The 27604-nt window shown below is 40.7% G+C and overlaps 1 protein-coding gene across 1 annotated transcript; it reads left to right on the plus strand.

Annotated features, from left to right (window-relative positions):
* Window positions 1–1157: 1157 nt before the first annotated feature.
* On the plus strand, window positions 1158–26793 carry hhat (hedgehog acyltransferase). The gene is made up of 12 exons (XM_049600845.1): window positions 1158–1319; window positions 1608–1756; window positions 1856–1920; window positions 4142–4255; window positions 4350–4544; window positions 5620–5832; window positions 7536–7713; window positions 8643–8793; window positions 13771–13806; window positions 18231–18432; window positions 18947–19091; window positions 25133–26793. The coding sequence occupies exons 2-12, from the start codon at window positions 1636–1638 to the stop codon at window positions 25216–25218; spliced, it is 1506 nt and encodes a 501-aa protein (XP_049456802.1). The 5' UTR covers window positions 1158–1319; window positions 1608–1635; the 3' UTR covers window positions 25219–26793.
* Window positions 26794–27604: the final 811 nt, after the last annotated feature.

Here is a 27604-nt window from a genome sequence, read left to right on the forward strand (position 1 = left end):
TCAAGATGAAGATGAGAGACACCACACCCAACAATACACGAGCTGAAGGTCGCCATCAAAGCAACCTGGGCTTCCAAAACCCCTCAGCAGTGCCACAGGCTCATTGCCTCCATGCCCCGCTGCATTGATGCAGTAATTCGTGCAAAAGGAGCCCCGACCATTTAACCTTTAACTTTTGATAGGAAGGTGGTATAGACTAGGACGTCCGGAAGTGGGTGAACTCAAATTCGAGGAGTCAGGCCCCACAAATGATAAGGTATGGTCGCAAATAACTTTTGATAGGAAGGTGGTATAGACTTGAAACTAAGCTCTAATCCCCCATTGTCGGCCCTTCCGCATCGACAGAGCTCACCCTCGACCTTCTAGGACGTCTGGAAGTGGGTAAACTCGACATTTGAGGAGTCAGGTCCAGATACGGGAAGGTATGGTCGCGAATAACTTTTGATAGGAAGGTAGTATAGACTTGAAACTAAGCTCTACTCCACCATTTTCGGCCCTTCCGTGTCAATAGAGCCCACCCCCGACCGTTGGGAAGTGGGTGAACTCAAACTTCAGTGAGTGCATAAATGAACATACTTTTCAAAAGGTTGACATTTCTGTATCATAAATTCTTTTTATTGGTCTTAAGGGATTTTCTAGTATTTTGAGATACTTGATTTATATTTTCATGAGCTGTGAGTCATAATCATCAAATTTTAAACACAAAAAACTTAATCTAGAATATATGAAAGTTTCACTTGTTTATTAAAATCATGGGGGAAAATGAACTTTTGCATGATATTCTAAATTTTTGAGATGCACCTGTATATATAAAGCTTGGGCCAGAACCATAGACTGTATTGCCTTTTTATGACACTATGTATCAGTGAATCTTCACCCAGTAATGAATAATCTTTGGGCATGGCCATAGCACCTGTACCAGTGTGCCTTCATCCATACAACACTTCCAACAAGTAGCAGAGTGTTAACCATATTTTTTGTTTCAAAATTATCTTAAGTAACTAAGTTTTCGAAAACAGGTCGTAGTATGATCAAGCTCAAGTGTTAAATAGCAGTAACAGTGGGCTGCCTGACTTTCCACTCCTGTGTAGAGCATAGACTGTATGTAGAGCTGCACTCCCGCACATTTGGGGGCAGTCATGCTCCAATATGTTGTTTGCTAGTCACGAATTAAAACAAGGAAACAGAAGAAGCATTCAGTACCTTTGAATGTTGGATGCCGGGGTGTGTTATCGTTATGACTGTCTGGTCCAGGCGCCTTCAAACAGTGCAGTCTACAATCAACAGCGTCACAATGGACACCGGCCCGGTATCACCAGGTAACGCTGTATCTTGTTGACGTCATTAGCTAGCTTAGTTTAGCTAACGCTAGCTAACTGACTCGAGCTCACAGAAAGTTTTCAGGCGAAAAGTTAATGTTAACACAACAATGTGTGACTGAAACAATGGCCAAACCAGCACAGAAAACTTTAACTTACAAACCGACTCGGTCGTAGTTGTCTCGACATAAACTTAAAATGCTCAGACGATGCTAATTACCGTTAGCTTAACTGACGCTAACGGTTAACACCACAGGTATAACCACTGACTGACTCACTGTGTTACAGCCGCACTATAGCGCAGTGATTTCACCTGATGACATCTAAATTAAAGCCCCAGCTGGCTCCACTGCCACGGACAGAGATCTTTGCATACTGGGTGCTGTCCTTTGGCTCTCACCTGTACTCTTTCTACCACCTGCACAGGTTCTCCAAAGGTAAGATAGACTCATAGCTCTGTGTTGGTTCAATGACTTGATAAAAAAAAACGGAAAAAAGAAATATGTGTCTGTTATTTTTCCTGTTTTGTTCCTCAGAGCATGAAGCAGGATTACAGAGAGAATTCCAGCTGGAAAAAGGCCTTATTAAAGGTTATAAAAGAGTAAGTTCAATTTTAAAATTACTGATTTAAAGCCCAATCTGAGCCAAGTCACATTATGGAGCATCTCACCTAAACACAACTTTGCTTTTAAGTCCATAATGTAATAGGGCTGCAACTAGGAAATATTTTATTTGTTAATTAATCTGTTTATTGTATTATCCATTAATCCATTAGTTGCCTGGTCTATACAAAGAAGAGCCTGATCGATACATCAGTCAGCTGATAAAATTCAGTTCAATGCCTTTATTGTCATTGCACAGCAGTGCAATGAAATTGTGTGATCTCTGGGCTATTACACATAAAAACAGCAAAAGACAATAAACAATAACCAGCAACAGTGAGACACATAAAATACACTACAAGTAAAAAAGGATAATGTATAATGATAATAATAATAATGTAATAAGAGCAGCAGCAGTATAGACTGAATTACACATCTGGCCCAGCCAAGGAGCAAACACAGTTTGCACTTTATCTTAATAGCACTTGGATAAAAACTGTTGAGGTGTCTGGAAGTGCGAGATCTCATAGACCTGTCTCGCCTTCCAGAGGGTAGCAGTGTGAAGTGTTGGTGGGAAGAGTCCTGAATTATGTTTGTGACCCTACGGAGACAGCGGCTTTTGTACAAGTCCTCAAGTGTGTACCAGTGATGTTCTGGGCTGATTGTGATCATCTGGAGAGCCTTCCTTTCAGCAGTCGTGCAGCTGGAAAACCAAACTAGCATGCCGTATGTCAGGATGCTCTCAATACAGCAGCGATAGAAGGACACAAGCAGTTCCTGAGACAGTTTGGATTGTTTGATAGCAATTGGATACTGGATGTGATGTCCAGTATGCACTGATATGATTTTTTTTAACAGGACATGATGCAGAAAAAGATGCTTAGGGTAATAAAATCCCCTAGTAAGTTGACTATTTTAGTGCATTTATGTCATTTTTGGCTGTAAAGTTTATTGTTAAAATGTAAAATCGTCTGCCTTCATTACATATCTTTGTCTCGTGCATAGTTCTGCTGAGAAACCTATGGTTCTGGCATCATGTGGATACCACCTGACATGTTCCACCCACTCAAACACCGTTGCAGACCAAGTACCCCCCCTCATGGCAACAGTACTCCCCAATGGCAGTGGCCCCCCCAGCAGGATAACGCACCATGCGACACTGCAAATATGGCTCAGGAATGTGACAAAGACGTCAAAGTGTCAACCTGGCCTCCAAATTCCCCAGATCCCAATCTGAATGAGCATCTGTGGCACGTGCCATTAACCCACCTCACAACCCACGGGACTAAATGGATCTGCCGCCAAAGCACTGGTGCCAGACACCACAGGACACTCCCAGAGATCCTGTGTCCATGCCTCCAGAGCCAAGTCCGATCCAAGGAGGCCCCACCTTGGATTAGGGGTACATCTGGGGTACCGGCACATCACTAGAATCCTTGAGCAGATTGGGACCTGGGAAATTTAGAAGCCCTGCTCCACAGGGCATTTCTAAACAGTTTTTGTAGTGTGGCATGCTGCTTTTTTCTGCAATTTATCCTATATAATGGCATATTGGGTATCGGCAAAAAATCCAACACTGTGCATCCCTAATATATATATATATATATATATATATATATCTGTGTGTTTGTGACTAAAATGTCAGCCGATATATCAATATTGGAATTTTTACTAGCTAATACGAGTGTCAGCATCTGCCCCAAAAAAACAGTATCCCTAATAGATAGTCAGAAAAATGTGAAAAATGTCAATAAGTGTTCCCCAAAGTCCCAAAATAATTGCTTTGTCCACAACAAAAAAATATTCAGTCTACTGTCATAGATGAGTAAAGACACCAGAAAATATTCACATTTAAGAAGCTGGAATCAGAGAATTTTGACTTTATTTAAAAAAAAAAAAAAAAAGCATAAATGATGGAAAGAGTTAGTGATAAATTAATTTAATTTCAATTTTCAATTCAATTTTATTAATATATTTTAATAGTTGACAACTGATTAATTGTTGCAGTTCTATAATGTACAGCCCTATTTTAAGATATTCTGTGTCACAGAAAGCTGTGATAAGCATATTTCAGTTCAGTTAGGTTTTTGCAGGACTTTATACATTTGTTTGATACATAAAAATTAAGCTCCTCAACACATTTTGACTATTCAAAGCTTCCATTCATCAGGCTTCAGCTGTGATTTAAAGGCTCATGGTGAAGTTAATTCTTTTTATCAGGACCCATCAGACTTCGAGTGGAGTTTCTGGACCGAATGGGCAAAGAAGTCTTTGCTGTGGACTCTGATTGGTCATGGCGTAATATCAAGACTGACCCGCACCTTTTACCCCGAGGTAGGAAGCAGCTGCTACAGTGCTGGAAGTGGAATGTTGCCATCAAGTGGGAGATGATTTAATCCAACACATTTTTTTATGTTTTCTCTAATAGCTCAGAGTGCCAGCACTCACAATATATGGCCTCTTAGCAGCCAGCAGTGTGCTGGGGATTAAAGGTGTGGGTGTGCTGCTGGTACAGCTGGGCCTTTCGTTTGCAGCAGCACAGCTGCGAAAGCCCGCTCTGTCATGGGCCTGCAACCTGCTGCTGCTCTCCACACTTTACATTCAACCACTTCAAGAGATCCAGGTGGGTTGTATCACCTGGACTATACTTGTTTTTGGAGGATTGTTTTTATCTTGCATTAAAAGGATAAAACAGAGAAACAAAAGATATGCTTAAAAGTTAAGTGAAAAATTCAATTTAAATTTAATAAATATGATTTTAAATAGTAGTATTAGTTGGGTTTTAGTCAGATTTTAGTGATTGTTTCACCTCCCGATTGATTACCACTAAATGCAATATTTGCAAAGAACACAAGAGGGTGCAAGATACTAAGGGGACGTAAAGGCATTTGTCCACTCAGCTCTGGCACTCTGTGTTCATACCAAAAAATAGAACTTGAATGAATATATTGATGGTTATTTCAAGCATTTTCTGAGGATTACCAGATTTAAAAAGCTTGGTGTCTTCCTATAAGCATTTGAAAATACCTATAAGTGAGAGGCAGTAGGAGACATGCTAGCAGACAGTCAAACATTTATTGCAGTGAAAATGAAAAAGGATTTTAGTAAACTGCCTTTTCTTCACAACACAATAATGAATTTCAGGGACTCAGTTCTACTCATTTCGACATTGATTTGGTTATCATGGACGCTGGCGCGTAGTATTTCATCACATTCAGGGTCATCTAACATCCTCCTCTTACATACCTGTGATCTACACACACTCTAACTGCACAGTATCAGCCAAGCGAGCGTGCTCCAGTTACAATGGCTGGAAATTTGAATTTAGTGAGTGAAACAGACCTGACAGACCTGTGCACGCTTCCAAAAATCTGACTCTTTCCCTCTATGCTCACACACGCAATTGCACAGTTGAGTTGAGTGTTCAATCTCAGTTTTGAAAGCAGTGATATTCCCAGTGCTGTTTATCAAACCTCATTAAAAGTTGTCTTAAGCACATGTTTATTGGTGTGTGCTGACAGATTCTCACATCCAGTTGTCAAAATACGCTGTAATCTGCTAATGTTCTCATTTTAACGTGTCCTATTTTGAGTGATTTTAAAAAGCATATCTAAATTTAGTGTCAGACTGTCACTGCTGATGTGAGGATTCCCCAGGAATGTGTTAAAAATAATTGGCCTTGCCTCTGTGTTGCACAGAGAGGCTGGTATAAGACCGAGGAGGAGTACTATCTGCTGCTCTTCAGCGTTGCTGTCTGTGGTCTACGCTTCATCAGCTTCAGCCTGGAGCACTGCTGGTGCCCTGCAGACCGTGGTGGAGTTGTGCAGCTCTGCTGGTTGTTTTCATACACTTTCTATCACCCTTTTTTCTACAATGGACCCATTATCACATACAAAGACTACGTTGAGCAGGTAAGAGAGCCGACAGGAGCTATGCCTGAATTAAACTGAGATTTGGTCTAAAACTGCCTCTTTTGTTTTTGTCTGGAGGAGGCCGGTCGATGCTCCTGAGTGCAGGCGATCTGAGGTCCATTTTTTAAAATATAATAGCTGACACATCAGTGGCAGGTTATGTACAAGAGGATATTGACTTGAATTTTTCATATATGTAAAGAAATAGTCACCACTTATTTGGTCCAATGGCAGACTGTCGATCATTTATTTGATGAACATAAAATTAATCGTCAACTCCTTTGATAATCATAGTCATTTAAGTCATCTTTTAAGCATAAATGCCAAAACAAGTGATATTTCCAGGTTCTCAAATGTGAGGATTTGCTGATTTCCTTAGTCTTTCATGATGTAGGGTGCCTGCAGATCCTTAAAGTCTCAAAATCAATTGAATTAGTTAATCTTAAAGTAAGGCCTTAATTTGAATTTAAATGTCTTGAATACATCTTCAGAAGGTTTTAAAAATGTTAAGACATGGGAAGTAGGATTTTATAAATCTTTTTTTCTGATGTTGCATTGTAAAATCTCACTCTCAGCGGCGGCACAGTGTTGTAGTGGTTAGCACTGTCGCCTCACAGCAAGAGGGTTCCTGGTTTGATCCCAGGAGAGAGCCCTTCTGTGCAGAGTTTGCATTTTTTCTGGCTTCCTCCCACAGTCCAAAGACATGCAGGTTAACTGGTGACTCGAAATTGTCCGTAGGTGTGAATGTGAGTGTGAATGGTTGTCTGTCTCTATGTGTCAGTCCTGTGATAGTCTGGTGACCTGTCCAGGGTGTACCCTGCCTCTCGCCCAGTGTCAGCTGGGATAGGCTCCAGCCCCCCCACGACCCTCAAGAGTATAAGCGTTTATAGTTAGTGGAATAAACAACAATTATACTTTGTTTCTGGCCGGCATGCTAACAGCAGAAGATCCATTGTCTGCTAGCTAACTGTCACTGTACTCAAGACGACATGGGGAAGTGCAAATTCAGTGAAAATAGGCTATTAAACCTAAGATTTTTTGGCATGGCTGAAACTCATTCTAGGTTCTGTGTTTTGTATGCAAAAAGTTTTTGAAACTGGGCATGATGGGAATCGAGGCAGTGGAGCCCCACGTGCAGAGTGAGAAACACAAAATCACCAAGACAACTCGCCAACAAAAGTTTTGTTCGTCCGTTGTCTCTGCAATGTGTTCTACTCTAGAAAGTGTTATATGAACTGTTAAAGCAGATCATACTCTCTCACTTCTTCAGTTTTGGTCATTGTAAAATTGGTCCTAATTTTTATTTCTGGAGGCATAAATGAAAGTCTTAAAAAGTCTCACACGTAACTTTGCCTTAAGCTGTAGGAACCTTGTTTGATATTTTTGGTTTTCGGAAATGTTGGTTGGACAAAACAAGACACCTGATGAAGTCACTTTAGGCTCCAGAATACTGTAACAGGCTTTACCCCCTATCTTCATTGAGAAAATGATCAAGGGATTAATCTGTAACAAATACAATCGTTCATCACAGCCCGACTCTACATCATCCTCGTTATGGTTGCTTGTTTTCATACCCGTCTTTGCAGTAGATTTCTAAATATCCACACAGTATGTCTTTACTCTTTTACTGCCATGTTTGTCCTTTTCAGTATGAAGATTCATCCAGCAACCTTTAACAACAAGCTCACCCTCTACACTTTCAGATGCGGAGGCCTGCTGAGGAAGGTGACAGGGACGAATCTGCATTTAGCTACTTGGTGCTCAGATCAGGACGGATCATACTATGGTGGTGCATTGCCGAATACATGATCCATGTAATGTACATGCACTCCATCCAGTCTAATGAGACCTACTTAGAGATCCTCCCTCCCTGGGCCTTGGGTACGTCTTTATTCTGTATGTATTTTTGGCTGGTTTGTACAGTGTAACATTGAGTTATAGCTTTAATGTTTCCCTGCCTTCAGACACTCTTAAAAACATGTTACCCCCACAGGGTTTAGTTGGCTCTCAAACTCCATCAGATATGCTGATTACTGTCTTACTCATTGGCCTCGATCCGTAATCCAGTCGTCATGATCTGTGGTGTTATTTTCTTTATCTTAAGTGTCAGAATTGGTGTCTGCTAAGTGTCTTTTAAATTTATTTATGTGCTATTACTTGTTTTCAACAAATTGAAGATGTAATCAGTCAGGTTATGTACCCTCTAATAGCCCCTTTGTGTATTGGCAGGACACTTGGAGTACTACATTTTAGCAGATACAAGTAATTTACTCAGGTGGCCACTGTGGTCTAAAAATACTCTGCATGCACATCTCAAGTCAATAATTTTTTTTTACATGTAAAGCACCTCCGGGAATGTGGACTTCTAGCACTAATTCATTCACTGTTGTCCTCTCTGGATCCCTTAGTTGCCATAAGTAGGTATAATGAACCATTAAAGTTTACTGGCCTCCTTTTTGGAATTCTGCTTCACGGTTCTCAGCAGCTCTTTAATGTCAGCAGCAAATGATGTTTGCCAAGTTCTAACGTCATCTATTGATCCCTCCTCTGTTGCTCCTCCTGAGGTTTCTTCCCTTTTTTCCTCATTAAAACATTTTTTTGGGTAGTTTTCCCCATTTCCAGCAGAGGGTCTAAAAATAGACAGTGTTGTTTGCTGCACAGGGTTTAAAGCCCTTTGAGGCAATTTTATGAATTTGGGCTTCATAAACACAATTTACTTGACTTAAAACAGAGGGAAATTGTCTTTGTAAAGTATACAAGTTGTCCTAATTGTTAAAATAAGTGGTAATAGTCCTTCTGCCCTGTCACAGGCGGTCTGGCCCTGGCCCTCGTCCAGTTCTTCTATGTGAAGTATCTGGTGCTGTTTGGACTTCCATCCATGCTGGCTACTTTGGATAAACTAGTTCCCCCAAAGCTTCCTCATTGTGTCAGCATCATGTACAGTTTCACAGGGATGTGGAGGTACGTAAATACAATATTATATTGGTCTCGTAGCATTCCTTAAAGGGTAACTTAGGTATTTTTCAACCTGGACCCTATTTTCCCTTTTTTGTGATGAATGGGAAGAACAATTTTTGAAACAGGTCCAGTACTGAGCGAGAGTGCTGCAATGAACAGCAGAGAAACAGGCTCCAATGTGGGCATTTGTGCACTGTCAGTGTACATCCATTAGTTTTGCCACTGACAGGCTCAGATTGTTATAGAGTGTGCCAGTAAACCCGGAACTCCGTTAGCGCTTTTAGCACTTCCGGTTCTCTCGTCTAAAAGTCAGTACGTTTTTTGAATGGGATTTTGGTAAAATGCCTCAAATAAGGTCTGTGGTTAACAAAAGCTTAAGCAAGTTTCAGGTTTTGTTCTACGACATAAAACACGTCAGTAAATACCCTACTTGTGAATTTTGAAGCTTTTATGTGTCGTAAAAAAGGCGGTTGCTAACAAGTTGCTCAATATGACTACAAACCCTGTCGGGGACATTAAGCGTCATCACCCCTGAACAGGTGAGAGTGCTGGCAGTCTGCCATTACAGCTTCTTATTTAGCTTAAACAGTCCAATTTCCCCATTATACAATGTTTTTAAAATAAAGCGGCTGAAATCAGTTGAAAGCTTAGTGGCGGTGACGTCAAGAGTCATGCGACCGCGGAGTAGTCATGTAGTCCGTTAAAGCCTAACATTAGCTTTCTACTTCTGGCGATCGCATTTAAGCTTCAAATGCGGTATGAAAGGTGTTCATATGTGAAGATTATCTCACTGAACAAAACCTGTAAGTATCATAAACTTGTGTTAGCCACAGAGCTTATTTTCTAACATAATCCAAAACGCAATGCAAAAATTACATTCACTTTCTCTTCTGGGAACCAGCGCGATGCTAAACTTACGGGTTTTGACGTCAGCCCTGGCACACTCTATTCTTAGGATGGATTTACACTGGTGATATTTGGTCTACTTTAAATGAACCCTGGTCCGCTTCCATGGATAGTTCTGTTCGTTTAGAGTGGTGTGGACACTCATTTGAACTAGTGAACCCTGGTCCACTTGAAAACTGGTGGTCTTGGTTCACTTCCAACTGAACCCTGGTGCGGTTTGCTTATAGTGGGAAATGTTAACGGATTATCCAGCCAACCAAAGAGAGGAAGTGAACCAAAGAGAGGAAGTGACGTAGAGCGCAGTGCATTTTGGTATTTTTGTAGTGACCAAGCCGGCTGAAGGAGATGGACTTGTTGACCTGTTTTCGGTCCTGGCCAATCGATGAGCTGGGTTTTCTTCTTCCTCATGATTTTTTTTTTACCTGGTCAGTGGTCGTTTCGGGCAATACCGCCCCCAGATGAGCAGCTGTTGTAATTGTGTGACGTTGTCCAGGCGGTTTGGTCCGCTTTAAAAAGTGCAGTGTGAAAGTGAACCGAACCAAATTAAGGTGTGAAATTTTTCGGCCGAGAACCGAGTCCCCCGGACTATCCTGGTGTGAATGCGCCCCAAGTGTCTGACATTATGAAAAGGATCCCTACTGAGTTAAACCTTTAAAGAGTAAGATCCTTTTTGTTTACCCAGAAACAGCCCCAAAATCATCATCACCAAACCCACCAGACTTTATTTAAATTAACAGTAATTTTATCATCATAAACCACACTTCCATTAAAAGTCGACAGAAACAAAATAAAACTCAAAAAAGCCGACTTGATTCGTCTTACCACTGTTCCTACAATCACTAGCTCTGGTTTGGTTGAAATAAAACCTTAATTCACCCGGTTAGATGTGAAAACATGCTGGCTTTATACACACTAAAATTACTGTTTATTTACATGGAGTCTGGCGTTTTTGGCGATGGTGATTTCGGGCCTGTTTCTGGTTAAAAAAAAATTGTCTTACTCTTTAACAAAAAGGTCTATCTCTGTAGGAATCCTTTCAACGAAGTTGTCAGACACTTAGAATATCAATCTGAGCCTGTCAGTGGCAAAAACAAACACCTTTAGTGGACGGAAAATGATGGTGCTCAAATGCCCCAAGTGGTTACATTGCAGCATGTTTTGCTGCTTCCACCTGCAGCCCTCTCGTTCAATACTGGAGCTATTTCAAAAAATGGTGTTCCCATTAATCACTTAGACACAAAAGCATTTGAAAATAGGGTCCAGGTTGAAAATGACCAAAGTTACCCTTTAAGTCTGAAGTGACTGGAAAAGCTAGCGTCCCTGGTACCCTTGAGAAAAAGGTAAATTTAATGTCAAGTGACTTAAGTGCCCACTGGGAACAGTGAATTGTCCCATTTTCTGTCATTACTGGCAATCAGAACAAGGGATCACCACGGCACCAGCAGGGACATCGTATCATTCTTTCAGACTTGAGCTAAAATTGTTCACTGGGAGCATTTCCTACATTAACAGGCTGCCTTTTTCTTCAAGTTAAAACTGGTTAGTGGCAGTATGGCTAAGACAATGAGGTCACCAAACAGATTGACCCTTAGGAATGTATTAGTTTTGTAAGGGATGTGACAAAACAATACCAGTTGTCTGTATATAACATCGAACAGGTAAAGGTTATTTCAGATAAAGTCAGTGATAGTGTAGTGTAGATTAATCCCAGACATTTAAAGTAAGAATTAGATGCCAGGCAGGAGCATAATGAGCATATACCTGCCACTTTAAGATTATTGATAGAAATAAGTTCAAGAGACAACCCGGATGCCATGTTACCTTTGCCACATAAGTTTACAAGATAGAAAGACACAATTAAATATTTCTGTATTCAAACCACAAAATAATCCAAATAAATTCAGCCTGATCAAATCAAACGGTTATTAATGAACAAAGTGTCTGACTCACAGAATCAAAAGAGACCAAATTCAGAGTCCTGATGTGAAAATCAAATGTCCCTTAATTAAATAAACTGTCCAAGGAGAAAATGAGCAGGGTAAGGGGCAGTGCAAAAATAGATGCAATTAGACTGAGGATAGAAGGGTGGCTGAGGGCTGCTGCACATTAACCTGAAGCAGGAGGATATGAGAAGCCTGAGGAGTTGCAAGAAAGGAGACTTACCTTCATTTTTGTAGATCCAACAAAGACTTTCATCCACAGCCACATCTGAGCAGGTCGAAAAGATTAAGCCAAACCTTTCGTTACCCAGGAAATTCAGATGTTTTTGGAACAACTGCCGCTTCGTTTACTTTTATTTGTCACTGTTTTTGCAAAGATGTCCAGAAACTTGATTAACTTTTAGTTATCTCCTCTTTTAGATGCTTTCACTCCTCTTTCTGTTGTCATCCATACTGCTTTTGTTAGTTGTTTCCCTCCCCCCTGCTCACAGGTGTGTTTGATTGATCTCCCCACCTTCCTTTCCTGTAAAGGCTGAAAAGGGATATTCTGTACTTTTTTCCCCCTTTTCTGCTACACACATCAAGCATGAGTTTCTAAACACACACACACACCATGCTGAGTTATTTCCATCTTACCTACCTCCAAAAATAGTGCACAAGATAAACGTAATTGTCATGACGACTGCTACATTCTTTAAGTTCAACACTTCTTCAATCAAGCAAAGGAGAAGACGATGCCTGGCTTATGCTGAAGGGGTCACACTTGCTCAAGTGAAATGAGCACACACATTGCAGTGCTTGTTACATGGGGATAAAGCCCCTTAATCAGCAGGGCTTCAAATATTAAACGGCTAAAGGCAACAGTATTTCCACAACTTGGAAAAAATATTTCAGGGCCTTCAGCTAAATGCAACAGTGAACATTTTGGGTCCAGTGCTTTGTGTTTGTGTTTACCAATTAGCTTTGATGTCCTCTGGGATGCACACCACTTCTGGACAAAGAAAAAGGCTGATACAGGGCAAAATGTGCTGAAATATTTTCCCAGTTACCAGTTTATTAGGTACACCTAGCCAAAACTAAAGTGGTGCACCAGTCCCAAAATATATTCTTCAATATCCTGTTCAGGTTTTGGTGATTTAAATGTGTGATTATTTTGGACACAGCAGTTTGGGGCACTGTCAAGCTGCTTTGCATTATACTAGGTGTTTCTATTATTGTGTCCACTGCTTGTATATCAATAAGACTGGGCTTAAATAACACAAACTACTCTCTGTGTAATGCATTACAGCTCAACAGCATCACAAACTACATCAAAGTTAATTTATATAGCACTTCACAATATTTTATATGAGGCAATAAAATAATTGAAGAACATTTTAGATCAAATAAAACAAAGATAATAAAGTTGAATTAACACCTTCCAAAATTATAACCTTAATAAAGGTAGTATTTATTGCAGGACTGTTGTATCAGGCTGCAGTAGTTTAAATTAGGTGAACCGATTAAACTGGTAACTGGGTATATGGACAAGGTTTAGACAGAACAAACATCCTCATACAATAAGAAAACATCACAGTTAAAAAAATCAGTGTTTGTCAGTGAGCCCAATGTGGTTTCCCTTATGTATATACTGTAAAGTGACCAGGGAGTGTGGAGTTTCATGCCTTGTTCTCACAGCACAGTCACTCTGTTCCTAAATGTAATTAACAGCGGGAAAATGCCCTCTTAATTCAGAGCACATAAAGTTGAGATGGAAGGCCGTGTGTTCGGTTTTGCATTGAAAATGCGCTGGCTGTAGACCAGATCGACCAATGTGCTGACACCGATGCACTCCAATCCGGCCTGTGTGTGCTGAGCTGGCCAATGTTGACAACATTGATGGAATGCATAAAGCTGTCCACCGACATCGTCCACAAAACAGCCTCAGTTTATAGGCAGCGCACGGAGAAAAAAAAAAGAAAACACGTTTTTCTAATCTTCTTAATGACAAAGAGTGCGCACACAAACACATATTCTTCATCCACACTGTATATATGAAGCCCAGTGCTCAGGTGTTTCTTACTCAGTGCTATATTGTTATGTAAATTTGTGACTCAATATTCATTTCTTTCCCTTTTTTTTTGTTCGCTCTCAGGCACTTTGACGAGGGCCTGTATCGATGGCTCATCAGGTAAGAGGCACTTCATGAGCGGACGACAGACTAATTCAGATGTTAATGCTTACTAAAAATGTGAAATGTCATCTAAATCAAATAATACTCCGAGAATATCCAACTCTCTGTCTGTCTATATATCCAGCTGTCTAGCTATCCATCTGTCTGTCAATCTCTGTATATATCCATTTATCTCTCCACAGTTTTTCTTGCTTTATATTTGGAGTAGCGTTTGTTTATTTATACTGTATCTGCTATTTATTGCACACTTACTGTGAAGAGCTCATTTCCTGCAGTTGAATAACCTTAAAAAAAGCTGCCATTCTCCAGCTGCCTGCCCGCATGTGTCATCATAATGGACAAGGATGCTGCATTTGCATGTAGGCTTTCTCATGATTATGAGCTTGCATGTTGTTGCTGAATAGTTCCCTCTGTTGTGTTACTGTTCCCGCGCCCTGGAGAAATGCCTCCTTGTTTAATATGTGCATATGTAATGGGAGCATTATGTGTTTGCTCAGTTGTACTTTGGACAACACACATTATTAGTTCGTCTGCTTTTTAATGATGCACACTTGGCTGAATGCAGCCTTTTGGGAGGTTATGGTCCGCTTGGTAGACGCGGGTTGCTACATGGAGGCAACGCCGCAGTTGCACGGTTGTCAGAAAACACTGGTAGTCTGTGCTCCCTTGTCTTGGTTATTGTTTGCTAATTAGTTTTTGTGTCGACACGTATGATGGCGTACATGTACACTTGCTTTTCAGACAGTAAATATGAGCTTGGAAGGAAATTTGGCATATCAGACTACTAAAGAGGCTCCAATTAATGTGCTAAATATACCAGAATTTAAATTGCAAATGTAAGTTTCCATTTTAATCCGTGTCCATTGGAAATTGTTTTCTCCTGCTTAATGGCATCGCTTGCAATTATCCTACTGCAGATGCAAAATGATACCCATGACACAATGCCCTGGCGTTCCTTCTTGTGAAAGTGCTTTTAAAGAGGTTTTAATGCAGTTCTGAAATTCTGTTGAAATTGTCTGAAGAGCATTAGATGAGTGCGTAGGTGTTAAATGATGTGCTCTACATGACTCACTGACACCCCGTCTCCCTGGGCAGCTAAGTGGCTCATTCTTCACCATTCCATTACGCTTTCCCCGTCTGTGTGCCACTGTGTACCAGGTTTTCTGTTTCATACAGTTATCAGCCAACAAAAGAGCTCTCACTGGCTGTTTGACTGAGTTCTTGCTGCTACGTACGAGGAGGAGTATTTGATCCCAAATCCTGGGGAAAATAGTTGTAAATAAATAAGTGGGGGGATGGGCTGAGGGGTGTCGACATCTTAACTTTGGTTCTGATTGCACTTAAAGGATAAGTTTGGCATTTTTCAACTTGGACCCTATTTCCATGTGTGAATTGATCACATACACTGATGTGAACAACAATTTTTGAAATAGTTTAAGTATTGAGGGATGCAGCAGCGACCGGCTCCCTCAATACTAGAAAACACCAAACTATGGGCACATTCACACTGCTGCTATTTGTACCGCTTTAAACGAACCCTGGTCCGCTTCCGCGCATAGTTCAGTTCGTTTGGAGTGGTGTGAGCGCTTATTGAAAGTCTGGTGTGGACCAAATGAGCAAACCCTGGTCCGCTTGAAAACTGGGGGGTGAACCCTGGTGCGGTTTGCTTACAGTGGGAAATGCAAACAGACTATCTAGGGAACCAAAGAGAGGAAGTGACGTAGAGTGCAGTGCATTTTGGTGTTTGGTGATTTTGTGTTGCACAACCCGGCTGAAGGGGATGGATTTCCGTTTTCAGCCCTTTTTGTCTTCCTGGTCAGTGCTCGTTTCGGGCAATACTGCCCCCAAACGAGCAGCTGTTGGAACTGCGTGGCGTTGTCCAGGCGGTTTGGTCCGCTTTAAAAAGTGCAGTCTGACAGTGAACTGAACCAAATGAAGGTGTGAAATTCTTCGGCATTCCCTGTCCAATCGAACCAAGTCCCCCAGACTATCCCGGTGTTAATGCGCCCTATGTTTACTGTAAAAGACTCTGGTTATTATAGAAAGAGTTTGTAAATAGAAGTTTTGATGAGTATTGCTGCTGGTAAGCGTCGACCCCCCTGATTCATTAAGACTATTTTCCATTTAAGGATTCTTCTTCACCAGTCATTTGAGAAAAACAAAATTCCCTTCACGAATAAAGCATAACACGGGGTGACTGACGTACAAATGTTCATTTGGTAGATGAAGTATTCCTTTAAAGCCAAGAACTATCAAGTATACTGAGCCAACACTGAAACCAACACTGTCTAATTGACTGTCACTGACTGTCTAATGCCTGCTGCCTGTCTCTAAACACGTGTGCGTGTTGTCTGCACCATCTGCTTGCAGGTGTTGCGTAACACATTGAGTACTCAGGTTTTAATGTATGTCTCTAAAGTGTCACATGTTACTTAACATCTGTTTAGAATCCATCTTAATAAATTACATAGACGTATAGGTGCTCAGCATGTTTAAGTATTCAGCTTGCTCCGGCTCAAACACTCTGGTTGCTCTCCATCTGTTTTTGCACCTTCTCTCATCCTCCAATATGGCCAAGCTGGCCACTCTATTTAAGGCTCAGAAAATGCTGGCTCATCTTTCAGAAACATTGATTATCCACAGGGTGGCTGAGATAATTAGTTCCCAGCTCAGCAACACTAGATCAAGAATGTGATGTTTGTTTGTAAGCGTGTTGGAGTGATGTAGCACGTTGAGACGTGGTACCTCTGGGACAGACGAGGTTCTCACAATATCTGAGACCATTTTTCTTCACAGCAGGCACCACAGTCGTTACTGATTGGTGCGATCTTATTCACATCATGTGGGCTATCATCTGCTATTTTTATACCACATGAAGTGTAATCCCATTTAAACCACAGTAAATGCATTTGCTGTTTGTTTAAACCAAAATGATAAAATCGGATCTCACCCAACCAAAACAAGAGCGAGCTTAAGTGAGAAAAAAAAGTCAACTTGACATAGAAAGTGGGTTAGATGTGTGTCAAGGTTTTGGTGCAAACACAGAAACCACTTTGGAATCATTAACCCAATTGCAGCATTATTAACAACTTGGTAGGATTGATTGATTCCCTGAAGTGCCTCTATTTTTGCACCAGATGTCAGAGCAACATTTATTTCATTAATGAACATTCATTGATGAACATGACACAATCATTTGTGTTGCAGGTGTTCTTTGCAATTCATCGGTGCATTGTGGTGCCATTTTCAACCTCCCCTTTGTTTAACATCTACACTGTTTGCTGGCTGCAGTATGCCTGTGTCCTGTCCTTAAAAGAGGTCTGTCTGTTAGTATCACCAGTTATTTGACAGGGTTCCTGCAGATTCTCAAAAAGTCTTAAAAAGGCATTGAATTCATTGATCTTAAAGGCCTTAATTGGTATTAAAATGTCATCAATCAATTGTTTAAAAAGTCTTAAAAATGCTAGGACATGGGAGTTGGATTTTATGAATGACAAGGTATTGTAAGATCTTTTTTTCTTAAATAATTTACCGAATGCCTCTTACATTAATGTCACACAGATCAGGATAATGGAACTCATATTTTGTTTCTGGCTGGGATGCCCAGAGCAGGGGATCCACTGCTAGTTAGCTGTCTGTCTGCCTGAGCAACATGAAGAAGTGCAAATTCAACAAAAATTGGGTATTACATCGAGATTAAATCATGACAGGCATTGCATACAAGGCTTGGTGTACTTGCAAAACATTTTTTAAACTCAAAAATTGAGGTTCAAGGCAGTGGAATCTCACATGCAGAGTAAAAAGTGTAAGAAGAAGAAGAAGAAGAAAACTCAGCAACAAATGTCAGGTATTTCCCAGTTCTGCTCTACTCTCATCTCCACCGCAAGACAGAAAAGTCATGTTTTAACTTACAATCAACATTTGGTTAAAATTTTCCCTACCCTAAGTAACTGATGTCAGTTTATGCATTTAACTTCTATTTTGGTTATTGTAAAATTGAAAATCATTTTGAGTGGCATTTAAAGAGTTGGGCGGCACAACCATTGCACCACTGTGCGGCCCTGCACGATGGTGCAGTGGTTAGCACTGTCGCCTCACAGTAAGAGGGGTACTCCCCCTCCCTGAACCCAGGGAGGGGGAGTACCCCGGCTTCCTCCCACAGTCCAAAGACATGCAGGTTAATTGGTGACTCTAAATTGTCAGTAGGTGTGAATGTGAGTGTGAATGGTTGTCTGTCTCTATGTGATAGTCTGGTGACCTGTCCAAGGTGTACCCTGCCTGTCGCCCAACGTCAGCTGGGATAGGCTCCAGCACGCCCGTTTCTTTGTATTGGACAGGTTACAATCTCCTTTAAAGAGCTGGAACATTTTATTATTCCTCATTGTGTTTTATTTTTTTATTGTAATGTAATTTTGTTTCAGATACATCTACGTGCCGTTGGGAGGTTCGCGGCATGGCCTTCTTTACAAAATGTTATCCACTGGCCTTGCGTTCGGATTCGTCTGCCTCTGGCATGGTGGCCATGACTACTTACAGTACTGGGCTCTGATGAATTGGGCTGGAGTTCTGGTGGAAAATGGACTGAAGTCTCTCTTCGCCTTGTCCTTTATTCGCTCCATTGTTGTAAGTTTGAAATCCAAGTGTTTGCCTTGTGACAGTGCAAAAAAAAAGGATGTTAAGAGAATTACATTGTAGATATGATTCCCTGGCTATTCCATCAATTGAATTTTCGGCTAAGACGTGTGATGTTGAAATCTGTCCTGTAGCTAGAAATAAAGGGGTCATGTAATCTGATTTAATAAGGGATAATTCCTCGGGCTCCAACAGTTAGTACAGACAGGATCGGATCCTGTCACATCTGATTGTACTGTACAGTTAACTCAGCATTAATGTGAGAAAAACTTTCCAATACATTAACAATAAAACCGTTCAGACTGTTCTTGCTGCTTTTACCTCTAGCCTTGGGGGAAGGTTCATGTTCTCAGTAAAGTCTGATGGCAGACTGTGTAATCCTCCTAGTTTATGGTCACACAGTCCATTAGCACCAGGTGCTTTGCTGCACTTTGTCTCTCAGATTTACGATGAAAATCTCCTGTGGTTCTGCTGCAATTTACTTATTTATTTACTGATTTCCCAGGAGCAGAATTTCTCCCCGGCGATGGAGAGGCGTTGCGTTGCCCTTCTCTCTGCCTTCTCCACTGCTATGCTCATCCTCTCTAATCTGGTGTTCCTTGGGGGGATACATGTTGGCAGAATCTTCTGGAAGCGTGTCTTCATTCAAGGTAAATTGTCTCCCACAACACTCGCTCAATAGGATTTCTGTTTGCCTTTTAATTTGCAGGATTGTTTCAGCTGGCGTTTATACGTTTGTTTACAACGTGGAGCATCAGTCATGTCGTCTTTTAATTTGACTGTTTAGTCGCACTGTGGGACATTTAACCTTCTCTTTCAGTGGGGACGGCAGCTCTAGTGACAGTAGTGTGTCTAAAGCAACAGTTAGAGAGAGGCCAAGTGGAAAATTGGGTCTGTATTAGAGAGCCCCTCCAGGATGTTGCAGTGTCATGACTGCAACAATGAATTCTGCATGACCTTGCAATGTTGTCCAATCACTGCGTCTTTTCTGTGGATTTGACCAGTCATCATAGTTTTGCATGAGTTTCACCAAACATAACGTCCCCTGTACAGCGTCATCATACTCACTTTCTTGTTTCTGGTTGTGAAGATGAAGACGTGTGACATGAATGTCCCACAGTTAGTAACAAAAATTACTGCTAAAGACCTTACAAGGCAATTCCCTGATGTTCTGCACGAAAGGGGAGGTAACTTGTTTTCCACCATGTGCAATGTTGTGATGGGACACAAATGACAATGATTGACAAATACTTTTTTACCACAAAACTCACCTTGTTAATGGCTGTAACGCTGGGATAACGGACAAGACAAATCACTGTGGTAGAGGCTGTTGCAACAGATCTGTTGCACATGTGGTAATGTAAAAAACATCTGAAAACACTGCAATATGATTGCTATTTTCTAGAAAAGCTGCTATGAAATCAGGCATTTTAGGCCATAACAGTCCCAAAAGCCCACAAATTCCTGCAGGGATTGAGAGCTGCAACAATTTGTTGTTTAATCAGTTAGTTAACAGACAGAAAGCCAAACATTTGCTGGTCTCATGCTTCTAAAATGTGAGAATCTGCTGCTTTTCTTCTTCGTACCAAATAAGACTGAACAGCTTTGGATTCGTGGACCGTTTTGAACCATTTGAATTACACAGGGCATGTTTTTGACGTTTCATTAATCGAAATAATGATTTTAAGATGAACTGATTATGAAAATTATTATAAACTGCAGCCCCGGTTGGTTTATTTATCAGCAGTGTATTCAGTGGATGCGGAGGCTCTTGTTTTACTGGGGCGTTTTATGCATCTGCTGGGGCAAACTCTCCCAGATAGAGAGACATCTGCTTCGTGGTTGTGCCAGTCCCTGTTTTGCTCCCCGTGTCTTTTTATTTGGCTCATTTAGTACCTAAAGCAAGATGGCAGGCCGTCCTAAAGCCTGTCTGCTCATGATAAGCAGTCTGAGCTGTACTCGCCGCTGGGTTGGGCTCAGAGTCAGTGGCCAGAGCTCAGCTCCGCACTGATACTTTCTCATGTAATATAATTCTATTAACAAGAACAGTTAATTAATACTGAAATAAAATGCATAGTTTAGTGATTTTTAAAGCAGCATTAACTGATTTTTTGGGACAATCTGAAAAGTGACATGATCTTTTAAAGTTGGTTTTAGTGTCAGCACAGTTTCCTATTTACACATCCAGCAGACCCAGAGCAACATTATTACATGTATCTTCTGTTAATGTTATTTAGTCTTTGGGCCTATACAGCCTGACGAGGGTCATATTCCAGCCACCAGTTCAGCCTTATTGTGACAGTCAAAATTAGTCTGAAGCTTGTCAGGCTCACAGCAAATTGTGTGTTAACATTATGCTTCTTCTAGTAGACTTGGTGTAAATAAGTTAAGAGAAACCTAAAAATAAGAGCAGGGTGTTTTAAAATACCACATCTGTTGTGAATTATTCAGAGTCAGACCTAGAAACTAAACTGAGAATCTCAGTTTGCCTCTATGGAGCTTCATTCAGAGCATTAAAATACTAAAAATAAAGATATAACATGGCACTGCCTGGTGCTTACATAAAATGATAGAACAGACCATTGAACAAACCAGTTAATCATTTTTTCGCTTTCAGTAAGTTCTTATGATTTTGTGCTTTAAATTGAAATATAATGGATCCAGCAGAAATGCCTGCAGCTATTCTTTCTGTCTGCATGTGTCTGCACAATGAAGCACCAATGGGGGAGTTGCGGTTTTCTTCATTAACATGAGATCAATGCTTTTAAATCAGCCTGTCTGGGATTTTTACTGCTGCAGGCAGTGCCGTAATTGCACTCTTTGACCTCTCTGGTGAAATGTACAAAAACAAATTCCTAATTACACTGTGTTTGTAGTTGTATAGGTGGATGTGTGTATGCTACCTTCACATGCCACCCAATAGCCCCCATGTAAGATCACTCTAAAGTTGTAGATGTGAGTGACACAGAAAAGAGCTGCATAATATATCTGCTCATTGCTCATCATGTGAAATTATAATAGCTAGAATAAAAACTTTTCATGTTTTAATCCAGTTCACTCTTGAATGGTGCTTTTGTGTCTGTTAAGGTATAGTATCAGTAGAGTTACAGTACTTTTACTTGATTAGCACATTGATTTAGTTCCACCTCTGTTTGCCAACACTTCTCCCAGAAAAACATCCTCTATAGCCACGCTAGCGGCTCTGTGAGGCCGTACTTAGACACGTTCACAACGATAATGCTAACATGATCATGATTAGCAGGTTTAGCTAATGTTCAGTATGTTAGCATGATAACATTTGCTAATTAGTAGGGCTGCCCACGACTAAGAATTTTCCAGGTCGACCAATAGTTGTCATTTAGGGCCATTAGTCGACTAGCCGCCTGCATGTTGACGATATTAATTTAATTATTAAATTATATATTGTGGTGGTTTGAGTTGAAGTTGTGAGCAGGGCTGCCCCTGACCAAATTGGGGCCCTAAGCGAAATTTTATTTGGAGGCCCCCATCCCAAATATATCATAGGTACAAAATGACCGTACAACAACTTGCCATTTAACTTGACAACCTTTATTGGCAATAACAAATATACCGTAGATACAGTAGTTTGGCTGTATGAGTCAAATAAAATAAAAAATTTCAACCTGAAATAAATAAATAAATATTAAATAAAAATAACTTCAAACTGAAATAAATAAATAAACAAATCTGAGTCACAAACAGCCATCAAATACTCATCAAAAGAAAGTAACTTCCACCACCTCAACCCCTCACCCTTGATTAAACACTGAAAATAAAATAAAAGAGGGAGACAGGTTTTTCCTATTTAATCTTATTTTGTTATATTTCTCCCTCTCCCCTCTCTGGAGGCGTCCGATCTCCCTCAGCCCTCCGCCTCTCCCACCTTAATTAAACACTGAAAACAGAAATAAAATACAGAGACATTCTTTTCTATTTTCATCTTAGCTATATTTCTCCCTCTCCCCTCTCTGGGAACATCCAACCTCCCGGCCCCGCACATACCCCCGAGGCTCGGGTCTCCCCCTCCGTGGAGCCCGCCCGCATACTCCTGAGGCTCGTTTGGACAACATGTCGACAACTCTTCACCTGCTGCAGCTCTGCAAGTGCCTGCCAGCGCACCCCTCTTATTGTTCAGATGTGGAGTGCTGTCAGTCATTGCAGCGACGCATGGACGGTCAGGTCTCTTCTCTCCTTCCTTGAGCTGATTCTACGCGCGCCTCACGGAAGCGCATGTGCGCATCCATTGCGCATATGCGCAAATGCGTCACCTCACACAAAATGTGGCCCCCCATGGAAGATGAGGCCCTACGCACAGCGCGTGTTCTGCGTTTAGGGAGGGGCGGCCCTGGTTGTGAGAAAGAATAGTGTCAGTAACATTGTTAACACTGTGCTACATTACAGAGAAATACAAAACCGTACTAATGAACCTTCATTAATATAGGCCTAAATTTTATCTCCAAGTGCACGTCACACACTGAGCGAGCCGCCTGTTAATGACGCTGTGGGCTAATGGGCATGTAGCTACTTCCATGTTTCAGATGATACGTCATGTTTGTAGTCGACCAATGAAGATGAGTTTACATATCACCTTGGGTTCGTCCTTCACCTTCTCAAAATGATCCCACACTTTGGATTTCCTGCCCGACATGTTATTAACTAGCCTGTGGAATAACCGCACGTAGAGTTAGGTTTTTTTTTTCTGCGACTAAGTGACCAATGAAATCTTGCCAACTAATGACCTTTCTGTTCAACTAATGTTTGATCAGCTATTACAGGGCAGCCCTACCAATTAGCAAGCTAAGACTAATGGGAATGTTGTTAGTTTTGCATGTATGTATACAACCTCCAGGCTGAAGTGCCAAAATCAGCACTTCCTCTAATGGCCACTTGAGGCTGGCTCCAGAAATGAGTCAATCCCCACAGACCCCCATGTTAAAATGCCCAACTTCATAGCAGAAATACACAGGTTTACAGCCTGGTACAAAAACAGTTTTGTGTCTATAGCTAATTTCAACATAACAACTTGTGCAGTGGTTGAATTTCTATATAACTCACCTGTTTACGTACATTAATTAAAGCTTAAAGTTTCACATATTTAAGGACCGGGCTGCTTGAGTGACCGGTTGTTTGCAAGGTGTTGCCACAGTTTGAGTCATATGGTCCCAAGAACTAAGATGGCGACTGTCAAAACTCTAAATACAAGGCTTCAGAACAGCAGTCCACAAACCGATAGGTGACGTCACGGACGCCATGTTGATTATTTTATACAGTCTATGATCTTAACTTATGAATCAAAGTATTGGACAAAGTGAAATTTTGACCTGATGATGGCGCTGGATGATATCAGGAGTCACCACAGAGATCACACTTCACCCTGAGGGGAACATGAACATGGACATTTCATAACACTGCATCCAATATAAAGATATTTCAGTCTGGACTGACAGACAGAATCATTCCTAGGCTTAAAAAAACCCCTCACGTTTGCTAATTTGTCGAACTACACATGAGTTGTCTTTCTGTAAGTCTAATGATGTAATGTATCCAGAGAGACAGATAAGGAAGAGCGCAACCAACACCATGTCCGTTTCTGCTCCACTGAGGAGCACAGTCGTTCTGATCACTAATCAGTTTTATATTTAGTTCTGAGTTGCCTCTCTGCCAGTGGTCCTTTCACCTCTTTTGAACTCGAAGCACTCTGTTAATCAAGTGCCAAAGAACTGTGGTGTAATTAGCACTGGTTGATTAAAATCATAGTAACATTCAACTGGATGAGATTATTTTTTTCACTATTAATTTGTAGTCGCAACAACTCTTACGTTTCTAACACTTCCAGAAGTTTGACTAGTGGTGCGTGTGTTTCCTTTAAGTTCTGATTCTCCCTGTGTTAGTTTGAAGTCGGTAACAGCAAAGGTTGGATCACTGGTTGGAGAATTTATTTCACACTGAGGGCGTTACTGACTTTTACATACCTGCAAAGACAAAACGCTGGGATGTCTTGGCACAACAGCAAAGGCTTGCTCACGGTGCACCCGGGGCCCTCGAGCTGAAAAGCTTTGTACGATTGATTTAGATGTCAGAAACACATAATAATTCAAATTGCGCATGAACATGTCTAATGTGATTAAAACAACATTAATAATTAGCTGACATTTACTGGACATTATGCTAATGTACTGCATACTAACATTTTGTGTTGTGCAGACTTCACAGCACAAAACGTGACTACAGAACAGCACAGAAATATTTATCAGCAAAAAATACGTCTTTTCTAGCCTCAGCCCGTGTAACCTTTCTCTGCTGCAGACAGGAAGCTGACAGTGAAGCTGTGCATAAAGCAGCCCGTGCGTGTATGTGAATTAGATTTTGACATGAATGGAAAAGAATAGACCATTGAAAAGCATTGTGGGTGCAGGTGCAGGTTAGTGAGATAATCTGGAGGCAAGCCAGTTGGGGAGGAGGTGCAGACAGCTGTCCTTACCTGCCTGCTCGACCCTCGAAGAAGCAGCTAAAAATAGAAAAAGAGAAAAACCGTGACACAACACAGAACAGCAAAATACCTACTACTATCTGTCTCTCTTGTTCTTGTAAGAATGCAAATCTCTATGGAAGTTACTCTGTAAAGCATCAGTACATAGCAGCATAAACATTTGGTTTCTTTACATTTCAGGCTGGTCCACCTTGTTCCCGCCTATGCTGGCTTTCCTCTACTGCTTTGCTCAGATTGGGCTTGAGTGGACTTCTCACCCACCATGAGTCACCTTGACATTTTATCGGAGCGAGAATCAAGCCACGAGACATCCCAAACAACCTGCTGAGTCCAGTGCCTTCTCCTCACCAGTCTCTGTGGCGAACCTGGCTCTCGGCCACAGAACCTGTCCAAACCTGGCCAAAGTGCAGCTGAGCAGCCACTTTTCACAATCTGCAACACAAGGCAAAATCTGCCTGTAAACTGAGACTTAAAGGATTCACTCCAGGAGAGAGTCTCCTACTTTGTGGAAAATGTTAAGTGCACACAAACTGTAATAAAATGAGTGAAATGCTGTAAATCAGCGCGGTCTGAAGGGAGCCTTTGGCAGTGCCAATAAGATATTCTGACTCACTGTTATTCTAAGAAACTGTAAAAGAAATATGGACCCTGAATCTGTCTCGGTTATATGACTCTGATAAGGTATTGCTCGCTGGTGTGGAGAGCCGTAGAATGCTAATTTCATATTTACCATCCTTTAGCTCGCCACAGAATCATTTGTGTATACAGAGGCAGACAAAAGGCACAGGAGACTGAATAGAGCAGCAGGAACCCAATCAATGTCATTATTCCCTCAACAGATGCAATTTGGGTGAAGGAGAATGACACTAATATTAGTAGATGTATTATTAAAAGGCTTCAGACGGACTACACGTTAACTAATTCAACACAGTAACAGTGATAGATGACATTTATCCACTGGAACGCAAAGGAAAGCTTTTTTTTTTTCTTTAAGCAAGGATGTTAAAAAAACACAAGCTGCTCGTTTTTTGCTAATGTTTTGTTACATAATGCCTCGAGTTGCCTCCAAAATGTCAACTGTACAATACCTTAGTCTGCATTTGGATTAAAAACTTAAAAACCATGTTGTAATGGATAGCCGTGCTGCAACTGATGTAATGAGTCATTCACTATTTTACTGTTCCAGCGGTGTGTATGAGTCAGGAGTATTTCGGGTATGAGGTTAAATCAACTTGAAAACTCTTCCAGAACTTGTTGTCAGCTTTTCAGGAAGTATAAAAACATTTGAAATATATAGAAATGTTATTATTTTAATTGTGACAAAGCTTTATACAGAGTTCTGACAGGCTTTAATAAGTATTTTAACCAGTATGAGTCTATATTTTTCTACAAATCCAGTCAAAAGACCAAATTAAAACCATTAACCTGTCTGTGGCCTTCAGCCTCAAGTTCACTCATTCCTGTTCATTCTAAGACTTAAATCTTTAAAAATGGATGAATACAACATTGCGTTTATATTTTATAAAGGCTAAGTAATTCCTTAAAATATCTGAGCACTTTTGTTCTTAGCAAATGTTACTCTAACAGGAGTACATAGTGTTTTTGTTGGGACTATTTCCAGCTGCAGATTAATACACATTCAGGACACCACAGCTGATTCCACACTACTGAAGCTGCTCCTCTTTTTGGAACCACTGTGGGGTCAGTAATAATTTCACTTTCAGCCATGTTTGTTGTTGCCGTGAGTAACAGTATGACGTCAACATGTCAACAAGTTGAAATATCGCAAGTATCACGATATGAATTTTTCATATTAAAAATTACACATATTATGTAAAAATGTGTCATTCAGTTTGTGTTTTCGGTCTTTTCATTGAACTCATTGTCAATAACAAAAATAAGAATAAAGATATCACCACTGACTGTTCCTCCCAGAGAGGTCGCAGATGTTGGCCGAACTATTAGACTACTGGATAACTGAAGATAATTCATGCTCAGTGAGGTGTGAGCCTTTCAAATGTCAATTAGCTTTAAAGGTTAGAGCTGCAGAGGTTTGTCATCTAACCAGTTAGTCAATCGACAGAAAATTATCTATTTTGGAAATCAATTCATTTTATGTTATTTTTTAAGCAGAAATATTGCACTTTTTTTCTAGTTTCAGCTTTTCAAATGTGAGGATTTGCTGATTTTCTCTACTTTATATAATTGTAAACTCAATATATTTAGGATTTGGATAGTTTGTCAGACCAAAGAAGACATCTTATGACGTCACCTTGGACTGATGCAATGGACATGTTGGACTGTGTTGAGATAAGAAGTTTGTTTTCTTGTGAAAACAGGTTATTTTATGTCAATTCGTGAGAAAACAAAAGGCTGATTTCTTAAGATAACTTGAATGTATCATGAGAAAACATTTGTTTTCTGGAGATTATGAAATAATTATCAAGAACTCGAAAATAAGTGTCTGGTTAATTTAATTATACCTGATCTCATCCTTCAAGATCACCGTCATGACTGTCAGTGAGGATTCACGGCTGAACCTTGATTGAGGTGCAGCCTGATGCATTAATAATGGGTACTCCTTGATCTGACATTTTCAGCTTGAATCAGTTGCTACAGTTGTCGGGACTCCAGCTACAGTATGCATGCACG

Source organism: Epinephelus fuscoguttatus, linkage group LG16, assembly GCF_011397635.1.
Source record: "Epinephelus fuscoguttatus linkage group LG16, E.fuscoguttatus.final_Chr_v1".
Taxonomy (NCBI): domain Eukaryota; kingdom Metazoa; phylum Chordata; class Actinopteri; order Perciformes; family Serranidae; genus Epinephelus; species Epinephelus fuscoguttatus.